At 38.6% G+C, this 12,342-nt stretch overlaps 1 protein-coding gene across 1 annotated transcript; it reads right to left on the reverse strand.

The window, feature by feature from the left end:
• Positions 1 to 392: 392 nt before the first annotated feature.
• Positions 393 to 9,881, reverse strand: LOC126810461 (vitelline envelope sperm lysin receptor). The gene is made up of 10 exons (XM_050535553.2): positions 9,771 to 9,881; positions 8,159 to 8,219; positions 7,248 to 7,299; positions 5,840 to 6,021; positions 4,901 to 5,055; positions 4,021 to 4,172; positions 2,877 to 2,958; positions 2,030 to 2,183; positions 1,475 to 1,508; positions 393 to 516 (listed from the first exon to the last, which is right to left on the reverse strand). The coding sequence occupies exons 2-10, from the start codon at positions 8,204 to 8,206 to the stop codon at positions 461 to 463; spliced, it is 915 nt and encodes a 304-aa protein (XP_050391510.1). The 5' UTR covers positions 8,207 to 8,219; positions 9,771 to 9,881; the 3' UTR covers positions 393 to 460.
• Positions 9,882 to 12,342: the final 2,461 nt, after the last annotated feature.

The raw sequence follows: 12,342 nt of genomic DNA on the forward strand, positions 1-12,342 counted from the left end.
TTTCGGTATTTTAGAAGACTAAAATAAATAAAATCAAATAACAACCCGATTACTACCAGGGATATCAGAAATGAAATGAGGATTAACGTCCGAATTTTCTGCACCGACTGGGCTAATGAAGGGACCCAGACTAAGCAGGAGCGAAGTTGGCAACGCGGGGGAACCAGCGCTTCCCTACCTATCCCTGCGATCCTGATATTCTTATATTAGATGCAAGACTGTGCCTTACTTTTTGAACTTGGGCAGCACCCCTTTTCCAATAAGCTAGACTGGCCTTTTTTATTTAGTTTTAAATTAATGAAGTCTTGTGTTAAGACATGCCCCACGCCACCCAATACCATAGGATATAGCGTAGCTGGCTATAAGTTTGGCATAGCGGTTATAACTTCAATGAAAACCATTAGGACAGGGTTTTTTTGTTATATTTATATATTTATAACAATCTGTTTTTATTGCACGATCATTCCAGTAAATATGTCTGTTTAGTACGGAGAACAATCGTTTCTTCATCTCGACCTGAAAAGAATGGAACTTATTTTTATCATTAAAGCAAAACATTGATGGGGTCTAGAGTAAATGGGGTTTAACGTCCTACATTTTCTGAACCGACTGGGCTAATGAAGACGAACGTACGGCACAATGTGTGCGACGAGGGACAATTTTTCCCCGGATAGCGGCGCTACGACCTAGTCTTATATCGAATTCAAACTGCCAATGGTTATTTTACGTGCACACCAACGTGTACACAGGCTTCCCGGTGTTCATCCCACCCAAATGACTATACGTTGTTCCTTGTCAGGCCCTTATAAAAAGCTTGGAAACAGAAAACTACATAAATTATATCCAAAAATATATTCAACTAAATTTTTTTATTTTATAACTTATTTATATTATATTCTGATTTCATTATTATGTTTGCACTTGTATGCTATTTTATCATTTGAAATGAATTGAATCAACCGTGTTCCATAATGACGTCGGAGAAACTGAACAATTTGACGTTGAACATTGAAGGGCACTTTGAAAGAAGCTAAAAACTTGATTTTTCGTGTAATAAGGGGTCATAATCCAGGCAGTTACGGCCCGATATTCACAAATATCGTCAGGAACCGAAATCTTTGGGATATAAACATATTTTTTTTTAAGTTTTGTCAAAATCGGATAAAAATTGTGAGCTGTCGACTGTCCACAAAGAAAGGGCGAACGGGTGGACGTCCTGGAGGAGAGGGGCGACAACAATAATACGCCCACATGAAAATGTAGGCGTATCCTGATTTGCTCTATACTGACCCCTGAGTTAATCTCATTAGTCCGAATTAGCTCAGAAAGCGTCCCCAATCAAGAGTTGCTTCCGCCGGCCGTTTCTTTAGTGAAGATAACTGGAATAGCCCATGTTAATTTGGACATATTAAATTTAAATATTGTCCGAAAAATGTAAATAACGTCCAGTGACTTTAATGTATGCTATATTTACCAGTTGAACGCTTGCTTCTAGTGGCACATGAACTCTGAAAGGATAAACATGGGGATTTAATGTATGGTCAATAAATACACTATACAAGGATTAAAAACACTTTTTAATTAAAGCCGCCTTATATAATAGTTGATATAATAATTCAACAAGCGATTGCCATGCAAAATACGTCTACATTTTGCAAGAGATAGACAGAACAAGCTAACAATTTGCATACGAGGAGGGCGCTGCGTGGATAGAGCACTCTGGCGTTTTCTCATAAGAGTTTCGTAAAACCAGAAGTACATGTAGTAGAAGTCCGCAATTGTGCGCTACAGCCTACTCTTATATCTAATTCCAACTGTCAAATATTTTTTTTATGCGCATACCAACATGTACAAACGTGTTCCCACTGACAAGGGGAAACCACGCTGGAAAATCTTAGCGAACTTTCTCAACTTAAACGAATTCCGGACGCCCTCTATAGTGAGCCAGGGCCTTACTCAGTCACTGAGACACCCCAAAACAGATACTTAATAGCCATATTCATAAATACGTTTATAAATTTATACTCACTCCATCACAATTTTTAAAACACAAGGTAAACAAACATTCATACGCAATATATTTATCATCATTTACTTGGTAGATGTTGAAATATGGACTTCTCGTCTGTCGACCAGTCGTTTTGAAACCTACATTGTGTGTAAATATAATTCCTACACCACATCTGAAATAAATACATTCAGTAAGATGTACTCTTAAATTAACTCCGATTTCGGATTTAACGTCCCATGTTCAATTCCGCCCGGTCTAATGGAGACGTCCATACGCCATACAGTGCTACATATTCTGTATTTCGGGTTCTTTCACGTGCACGCAAACGTGTACACGGGATCACGGATTTCGTGCCATCCGAAAGTTCACTTACGGTTAATCATCAGAAACAAATCATCATAGAGAGCTTGCTGCATTATTAATCAAATTACCAATCAGGTCAACATGATTCGCCATTTTACATTTGTATTGGGGTATTGATAATCATCGACGCCTAGGCAACTAGACATGTTTACCCAGACTCGTATGTGGAATTTGGAGAGTTTGTAATCCGTTGCAAAAGTATCAACAAGTTTCGGATGGTTGCGCGGAGATAAGGTTTGAATACAATTAGCCCGTTTTATTCACTATAACATAAGGATTGTTTAAAGGACAATATTGGTGTCAGTCTTTATTACTTATGTGATAGAACTAATTAAACACATTCCAAATATAATTTTAACACAGATCATTGCTACGATAGGTGGGTAACGAAGATTTAAAGAAACGTAGCAATGATCTCTGTGTTTTAACTATATTTGGAACGTGTTTAACCAGTTCTATCACACCAATATTGTCCTTTAAATTCAAGAAAATGATATATTACCCGGCTCGTAGAAATTCGGCTGACTTACGAGTTGATGTACTTATAGCCTTACACGTTACAGGTCGTATTCCGACTTCTTTATCTGAAAAAAAAACAACATTGAACAGTTTGGAAATTAAAAGTGGTGTATAATGTTGTTCATCAACCGGACAAATGAAGACGGGCATATGTCATGAATGCAGTGTGCTATGAGGGAAACCAGTGGTTTTATTTCGAATTCCATTTGTAAAAGGACCTTTATGTACACACCATCGTGTATATGTAGACATTGGACTCTCTCCATTCCAAACAATTGGACACTGTTCTTTGCCAGATCCTCTGTACACTGCAACCATGAGAAGAGGAACCGCGTAGAACTATTCGGTCAACACCGGAATCGAAGCGGAACCACATGGTTATTGTATGAAATAGCTTTATGTAACGTTCGCTTCCACCGAAGCGATATGGCAAGCCAGCGCCTTAAATAGCCACCGCGACTCCAAAATAAGGCGAAGCAAAATAGAGTATCTTGTTTCAATGGCATTTAGTAATTGAACTGGAATATATAGGGTCCCAATTCCGTGGAATACAATTACTGCTTATTACTGAGCGACATTTCGAATAGGCTTCTCTAGTCAATAGGGACCTTTCGCACCGGTACGAAAACGAATACGAAAACGAAAACGTCATCAATTCGTGTGTACTTGTGGCGTCAATCCGTAATGAGTGTTCGGCCAGTGAAAAACGTTACGCGTATGGAGGTGGATTTACGTAGGTATGCAAACGATTTCTTGTCTCATAAATTGAATTTTTCACCATTTTTCGAGCCTTTGTGTATATTGTTGATTGTGTAGCGTTCGTAGAATGTGCTCACAAGGAATATTCTGCTTGATTTGTTGTATATCTGCCGAAAAATCGATTGAAAACTTTGCCTTGACCGAGAAGTTTATGGGCAGGAAATTAACGCCATCTAGGTATTATCGTACGTCGGATTGCGAAACCGCGTGTTAGAGGATACGAAAACGAAAACGTAAACGAACATATGTTCGTTTTGGTGTTCGTTTTCGAACCGATGCGAAAGGTCCCTATTATCAAAGTGACCTGTATATAAAGAGTATGTTTTTTGTGGATAAGACAGGGGATTATTAATTCGTGAATTACTTACTGCGTCCATCAGCTGTAGCTGCAAGATAAACGGTACGGCCATTTCGAACAGCACCGGTTATACGACTACCGCTAACATCATACAGATCTAAAGATAGTGTAGATGTTGTCTTTTTTCCTGCATCACCACGAACTTCTACTGGGGACATCAAACTGGAATAAAAGGGGAAAGTCGTACTTCATAATCAGATATCGGAGAGGAATAAGAAAGGTACAATCGGCCGCTAATTGATTATCAGAGAGGAATAAAGTAACCCCTAATCGGTTATCAGAGGAATAAAGGGGTAAAATCAGTTCCAAATCGATTATCAGAGAGGAATAAAACAGTACAATTAATCCCAAACCGTTCTAGAATCGACCTATATTGAGAGGGTACACTTAATCCCTAATCAGGCAATACTGGGAAGGGTACAATTAGCCCAAAATCGACTATCAAACGAGATCAGAACGATTGTGAGACTATACTTACCGGGAGTAGGCCACTAATCGGATCATTGTGCGATTATACTTAACTAGAATAAGACTATATTAAATGGGAATATACCACTAATCAGCCCGGACTCCACAGAAGACTATATTAAATGGGAATATACCCCTAATCAGCCCGAAGTTGACTCCACAGAAGATATTATTTATCGTCTTACCCACCCAATGGAGAAGGATGTACGCTATGTAGTGTGCTATGGTTGTGGGAAGTTACTGCCCGGACAGCAGCTGAATGACCTACTCTTATTTCGAATTCAAATCGTCCTTGGGTCTTTTACGTAGTATCTGCTTAGTAGTATCTGACCAACTAGAATTTTTATCTCGGCAGACCGGGACCTCCTGCTTAGACCGCCATTGCCTTACTGAGCCACAGCGGCTTCAATTTATTGACCTACCTTTTTAATAATCCATGTTGACTGGATTGTCGTATACCAGTTCTATCGAAAGTACACGTCATTGTTCGTTTCATAACATTTCTCTGTAGCGTGTTTGATGATTCGCCATATGCAATACCGATATCCACAGTATAAACGTTAGTATTGTTCCGCCTCTATTAAACATAAATAAATAGCGATCTAAGTTGAGGCTAAACGTCTTGTCAACAATTTACTTAGATCATTTTCAGAATAACAAATGTTATTTTTTTATTTCTTTGAGTGGTGGGGTGGGGTTAATTCGTCTTGGATAGCAACGTTTCTATCTACTATTATTCACGGTATATTTAATACACTATTTTTTTATCCTCATCCGTTTTTGGACCCGGTATCCTTAAAACCTGCCTTACGTTCACCGCGACCCCTAAATATAAATAACGTCTCCGATAGGACAATATCACAGTGCAGATGGGATTAATTGTGCAATTATCAATATTACTGTGAGAAAGCACATACATTATGAAATAATAGCAAACCTTACTGCGAGAAGGGACCAACATTGTTTAATTATCCCCAATTGTGTACTTCAAGACAGCATTACTGACGGAAGGCACATACATTGTGCGCCAAATTGAGAAGGCACAGACATTGCGTACCTTATTGTCAACACTACTGTGAGAAGACGCGGATATTGTCACCAAAATTATTTTGAGAAGGCACAGGCATTCTGTATTTTATTGCCAACACTACTATGAGAAGACGCGGATATTGTATACTTATCGCCAACTTACTGTGAGAAGGCAAAAATACTTGTCTGCAGTTAAATGCCTCCGAACAGCACTGGGGCCGTTGATTTTGCCATTTATTTGAAGTTTTTGGTTAGCGAGCTAGTGGCATACCCAATGGGCCATCATTTAAGTTCCATGGTTGATTATTTGTTAAGTTGGGTGCAATATTTACCTTAAATACACAGAAATTGCTTCCAGAGAAGAATGAACCTTTCAACTGATAATTAACTCTATCAAATGACACGAAACTCTTTTCTCCATTCACACATTCGGCATGGGCTTCTATGTTCAAATCAGAAGTAATTTTGATCATTGGGGAATTACTCTGTAAGTTCACGCCACAATTACCGCCAACTAGAAAAATATATTTTCACAAGATAATGAACTTACATATTTAGCCCAATTATAATTTCAAACCGTAAACTAAGACCAGTCAGTTCTCCGTCGACCCCTGATTTGGAACGATGAACATGCTCCCGTTGATACTCAGAAACATAAAGGACATTGGTTGTGTCAAAATTATTTGGAATCGGTGTAATCAAGTCTACCACATATGTAATATTAGTGGACACCAACATCGTCCTTTATTATCGGTATCGTTCGGTGCGTCGTGGTGTATCGCTTGACACTGGTTGAGCATTATGGTTAAGCTATAAAGCAGATCAGGGGCCAGGAAAATGTGGGCGTATTAAATCAAAACAAGATTCAAAGCGATATGAAATCGAATTTAGGAACTTAATATCCTACTTTTCTACCACAACCGGTATAATAACGACGGGCTTACGTTATGCAAATTCGAATTCGTTCTGTTAACGTTTCATTAAGAAGAACGGTGTTTAGTAAGAGATGATAAAATCTATTGAACAATATATAAAGTATTACATAATAGAAATATACTGTCAAACTACCATCAAGATACAAGACATGTAATGATATATTCAATAAGTATCTAGTAATTGAAATAGAGTATAAGGTTCTACTTTAATTTCTGCAGCGAGGGGATTGGCGCGCTTACTACAATGTGTGCTATGAGGGAATTGTTTCCCCGACAGCTGCGCTACAGCCAACGCTTACTTTCTCACCGAACCACCGCGACTCCCGGGTATCTAGTAACTTGGGACTAAAAAGGATTCGTTCGTAGGATATGAGCGAACTGAGCTAATGAAGACGGGCAATGTGTACACGGAGCTCGGTCGGATGGGACGAAAAACGGAGGTCTCGTGTACACATTGGCGTGCACGTAAAAAAAAATCCCTTGACAGTTGGAAATCGATATAAGAGTAGGCCGTAGTGTCGGTGTCCGGGCAAAATTTACCTCCAAGCATACTGTATGGCGTATGCCCGGCATCATTAGCCCAGTTCGGAGCAGAACAGTAGGACGTTAAACTCCATTTCATTTCGTCCATATCAGTTTATTAGCGTTTAAACCTAAACAGAATATCGTTTATATAAACTATCGTTTAAAGAAGATTCGTTCAAACCAGTTTATAAAGGCTAGTCTTCAAAGACGATTCGTACATATCAGTTTATATAGCCTGACTTTTGAAGATGATTGATCACAAAGATAAAAACAGACTTACCGTGAACGGTAAAACCATGCGGTATACTTTCTACACACTCATACTGAATTATCTACAAATAAATGAGACATATTTATTTAAAGGACAATATTGGTGTCAGTCATTATCACAGGTTATTGAACAGGTTAAACACGTTCCAAATATAATTTTAAAACCACAGAGATCATTGCTACGATGGACGCGTTATGAAGCTTTCAAGAAAGGGAAGTGTCGAAAACAAAAGGAAAACAAAAGGAAAACACGAGTTATCCTTCTATATAACTGACTGGAGTGACCAGTGATAACAGATATATGGGCGAATTTCTGCTCACTAATAATTTCTTCGAAGACCAAACGGAATGTAGTTCTGTATATGATATAGTGGGTCAGAGGTGGTAACTGTAAGAATCTGTAATAATATAGATTTAAGATTAGAGAAAATAAGCCATTTTGTTATACTAAAGCGATGGAGACAATAGGTTATTATCCAGACTTTTATTATGACTCGCACGGGGGTGTGGGTCGGGATGGGGGGGGGGGGGGTTAAGTAATAGGTGGAACACGTAACCCATGCCAGAACACCTAACCCTGAATTAAAACCGTTATTACCGGCAAAAATCTGTCAAGGGGTCTTTAAAAAGCTATCAGTGGTTTACATAGGACCTGGGTTTTTCTAGTATCTCGACTTTCCTTGCCAGTGCCACAACACTGACAAGGCGAGTTCGGGGTGGTGGAAATTTATGAGGAACTTTCTCGGCCAACACCGGGATCGAACATGGACTCCTCTGGTTAGTGAATTGAAATGGGATTAAACGTACTACTTTCTTACACCAAACGGGGGAATGAATTGTGGCATACGCCATGCAGTGTGTTATAAGGGAAATTTTGGCAGGGGATGACCGAAGACGGCATAGTTATCCGAAGATATTTACCAATAGTACAGCTACAAGACTAATCATTGGCATGTAAACAACTCCCATTTTCTCAGCTGGGCTAGAAACAAAAAATAAAACATAACAATAAATACACATTTTATCCAGGCACATACAAGGTACTGTTTACTTGAGCGCAAATTGCAAATACGAGCTGAAAGGCGTCAGTCGGTAAATTCCACATGCATTGCCTAGATTATTCAATGTGCCATCATTGAACAACAACTCACTGACAACGGCTGTCCAATAAACATGTTTACCCAAAATAACATTTACCGAAACCTCCCGGATTAAAACTTGACAAGCATGTTTGGATAGGTTGAACTATAATTTGACGTCTCAAATTTTACTAGAAACAAAATATAGTTTTATATAAATGTTGCTGTGTTTTCGACACTATATCTGTCCGGAGCATCAAATCAAGTGGAAATGTCTTAGGACAAGGTAGATAACTACAATAACAAATTAATTAACATTGAAAACAAATATATAAATTTCGTGTGGATTCCTGTTTAGAATTTGAATTTGCCGGAGTTCAACCAGTTCATTTCCTGTTTAAATGGTTTGCAGTTGCTTGTCGGTGATGAATAGCAAGGTGCTATGACGGACGTTTTGCCTCGACAACGGCGCTACGGTTTACACTTTTTTCGAATTCCAACTGTCAATTGTTCTTTTACTTGCACGCCAATGTGTACACTGAACCTCGGTTTTTCGTACTATCCGAACGACTATACGTTCTCTCTTGCCAGGTCCTCGCCGGAAAATCCCGATGAACTTTCTCGGCCAACGCAGGCATCTAACACGTGACCTCCAGGTTAACGAGCCAACGTCCTTCTCACCGAGCCACCGTGGTTGCCCTGGCTTACTTGAAACTGTAAGGAACGGTGGGCAAAGAGCGATGGTCAATTATTTAAGACATAGTGTGCTAGCCAAAAAAAACTTACTTCGTTCCAGAAACGAAACAAAGGCAATAGCGATAATTTTTATCCAATTCAAAATTCTGCATGGGAATTTCAGGACTCGCCGAACAATTACGTTTCGCATAAAAATTCGCGTTACTATGATTATTTCACTAAATTAAGTTATAAAAATTGGAAAATATCGTATTAGGAGGCAGACCACCATTAAATTTCACCATAGCGGTACAGACAAATTGTAGTTCGTCTATTTACAGCAATTATTTCTCTGTCTCATTTCTCCCAATTTGCATGCCGGTTTTTGTTGATTTTTTGGTCTAGAATGGATGAAGAGGGTTTGAATTAACATTTTCTGTCAGGTCAGGGGGAGGGGGGCAGAGCCTTTTCATTCGGATGGAATGAAGAGTCAATTACACATTGGTGTGCACGTAAAACGAGTAGGCGGAAAAGCCACTGTGTTAGCACATTGTTGCCGTATGCCCACATTAATTAGCCAGGTTGGCGTTATACAGCATTTCATTTCAATTCATTATAGCTGAATCAACATGTTGAAGAAATTGTCTGCCGCTTTATATAGCGTCTGAAAACTACTTTCTTTGATAATAATTCCCAGTTCCCGGTTTATTGCTGGGGTATACGCCTACTGATGAATATTGACTTTTGTTTATTGTTCCGGAAAAATGTCAGTCTCTTACCTTGTTCAAGTTAACACACAAACAGCTAATTCTTTTCGTACAACTTCGGTGAAGAAACACGTGATAAATGCACGTGCATTGTTAAACCCAGTTATCCACCCCTGCTAGTCTGCAAACCATTGATTACAAATCGCAATTTGAATTGTCCTTTACAGTACAACGATTCTTATTTATCAAAAAATGTATATTCTGTCCGCATTTACCATCATACAATTTCTGTTTCGATGCCAGAAACTGTCTACCAGTTTTCATTTAGCAGTATACCTAACCTAGACTTTAAATGGGGGAGTCCGGTGGGGTGGGGCGAATGGTTTGATCCGTGCGCTCTTGATCAGAGCCTATACGTCTATCATTGAGCCAAGTGGCCAGGTTCTGATTCCGCGCTTATACGCGACAAGGAATATGCCCAACCCCGTGACTTTCTCCTGATCACCCGACTGTTTAAGAGATCTCTCTCTCTCTCTCTCTCTCTCTGCCCAGCGAGGGTACCATAGCCATTGAGAATGTTACTTGAAAATCGAGAATATTGTTTGTCAATCAACCGATCGGTAATTCTCGTAGACGGCGCGGACATAGTTGATACCTGTTTCTAGACCAAACTTCCAACAGTTACAACTCCGTTCAGAATAAAGAAATTTGACTGAAATTTTCAATATTTTCTTTTTTATCATCAATTTTTGAATTATTATAGCAAGAATGGCCAACTCTTTATTGAACTGTTAACTAATGTATCTTTAAAAACTCACAAACGAAAATGTGTTCCTTCTCTTGGATCTGATGTCACAGGCGCTCGAATAGTGGCTGCAATCTGCCCCCCCCCCCACCCAACCAGATTATTGACTCAAGCAGTATTCTACTTCACAGCAATATGATTAAATTAGAAAAAAGGATAATTTCCAGAAGTAATTGTGTTTATCTTGGTGATTTGGGTGTAAATAAAAGATAATGTATATATATCTATATCTAAAATAAATTTTATCTTTATATTAAAATAAATTTGATCTTTATATTAAAATAAATTTGATCTTTATATTAAAATAAATTTTATCTTTAAATGAAATTACAATTAATTAAGTTAAACAAAAATACATTTTACAAATCTGATATTACGGAAGCGTATAGGGGTCATGCAAAATTTTGTAGAAGACCTCAAGATCCTGCGATGCTGTGATACTTTCTCGAGATCTCAATTTAATGTTCTCGAAATCTTCTCGAGAATCTCCCATCCTGTGTTAACGATCTCGAGAATTCGATTTAATGTTCTCGGGATCTTGCCATCCTGTGTAAATTTACTCGAGATCTCAGGTATTTTTAAGTGTGCGCGTAGTTTTAACGTATTCTCAGCCCCCACAAGCTGTCGTTTCGGAGTTTACCCCCCCCCCCTCCCCACACACACACTTTCCCGAAAACCTTAATAGCACGATAGAGCCTACAGTTTTTAACGGATTTGTTTCAAATTTAGCGTAAAGCATTGGGGCCATGAGAGGACGGTCCATGTCGCTTCTAGCGCACCTTGTCGTTCTGGAGTTATCTCCCTTTTCCGAAAAACTTGTTAACGCAATAGAGGCTACAGGACCTTTCGATTTTCGGTACTCCGCAAACTTCTGTACTCCGCAAACCCTCTTTGTCCGTATTTTTTTTCAAATATGTGACTATGAGAGGACGAACCCTATCGATATTCAGCATTTTGTGACCTTCTGTTCCTTAATATACCCCCACCTCCGCCCGCTCCCTGAAAGCCTTGTTCACGTCATAGAGGCTTCACTTTTACAATTTTGTGTGAAGTTTTGAGGTCATGAACTTTATTGATATTCAATGGTTAGCGAATTCCGTTCCGGAGTTATTCTCTCCATTCTTTGAAAATCTTGTTTTTAACGGATTTTCGGTATTCAGTGTTCCGCGACAAGGATGTCCCCTGTTATTTTTCAGAGATTAGTTTTCCTTTCGAATAATCTGCTGTTGGGGCATAGATGATGCGTGGGCGTATCTCCACATTTTGGTTGACTATTGTTCAAATTTCTTTTGAATCATTAGTGTCATAAGCAGAGGAACCCTATTTATTTTAGGCGGAACAATGAACCTTATTGATTTGCGGCGCTCCCTGACGTTTTGTTATGGGGTTATTCCTATTTTCCAGTAAACCTTGTGAACAAGACAATAAACTCTGTGTCTAGCTTTATTCTAAAACAAAATATGGTCCGAAAACCATGCAAAAAATGACATTTTCAATTAAACGTCACCCACACATTAAATTGAAATAATTTAACAAGCATGTCTGTAATTCAAAGCTTCACACATTAAAGCTAACGTGGTAGGGTTTTGAATTTCATATTCGGTGTGAAGTATTGGGGCCATAAGACGATAAACCCTATCGATTTTAATCATATTTCAAATTTAGTGTAAATCATGGGTACTCTATCGATTGTCTTTTTTTTCTTTCATAAGTTAGCAGTTTTCCTTTGTAACAAATGTTAAGAGTACTTTTTTTTATCAAATTTGGTACGAAGTACACTATCATATAAGGTTTCATATAAACTCGGGATCTCGAGAAAATTTACATAGGATGTCAATA

Source organism: Patella vulgata, chromosome 2 (assembly GCF_932274485.2).
Source record: "Patella vulgata chromosome 2, xgPatVulg1.2, whole genome shotgun sequence".
Taxonomy (NCBI): domain Eukaryota; kingdom Metazoa; phylum Mollusca; class Gastropoda; family Patellidae; genus Patella; species Patella vulgata.

Coding starts and splice junctions, on each gene's coding strand:
- LOC126810461 (XM_050535553.2), bottom strand. CDS start 8,206: ATGGGAGTTGTTTACATGCCAATGATTAGTCTTGTAGCTGTACTATTG. Junction 6,022..7,247: donor GCATGGTTTTACCGTTCACG/GTAAGTCTGTTT, acceptor ATATTTTTCTAG/TTGGCGGTAATTGTGGCGTG. Junction 4,173..4,900: donor CAACATGGATTATTAAAAAG/GTAGGTCAATAA, acceptor CTTTTATTCCAG/TTTGATGTCCCCAGTAGAAG.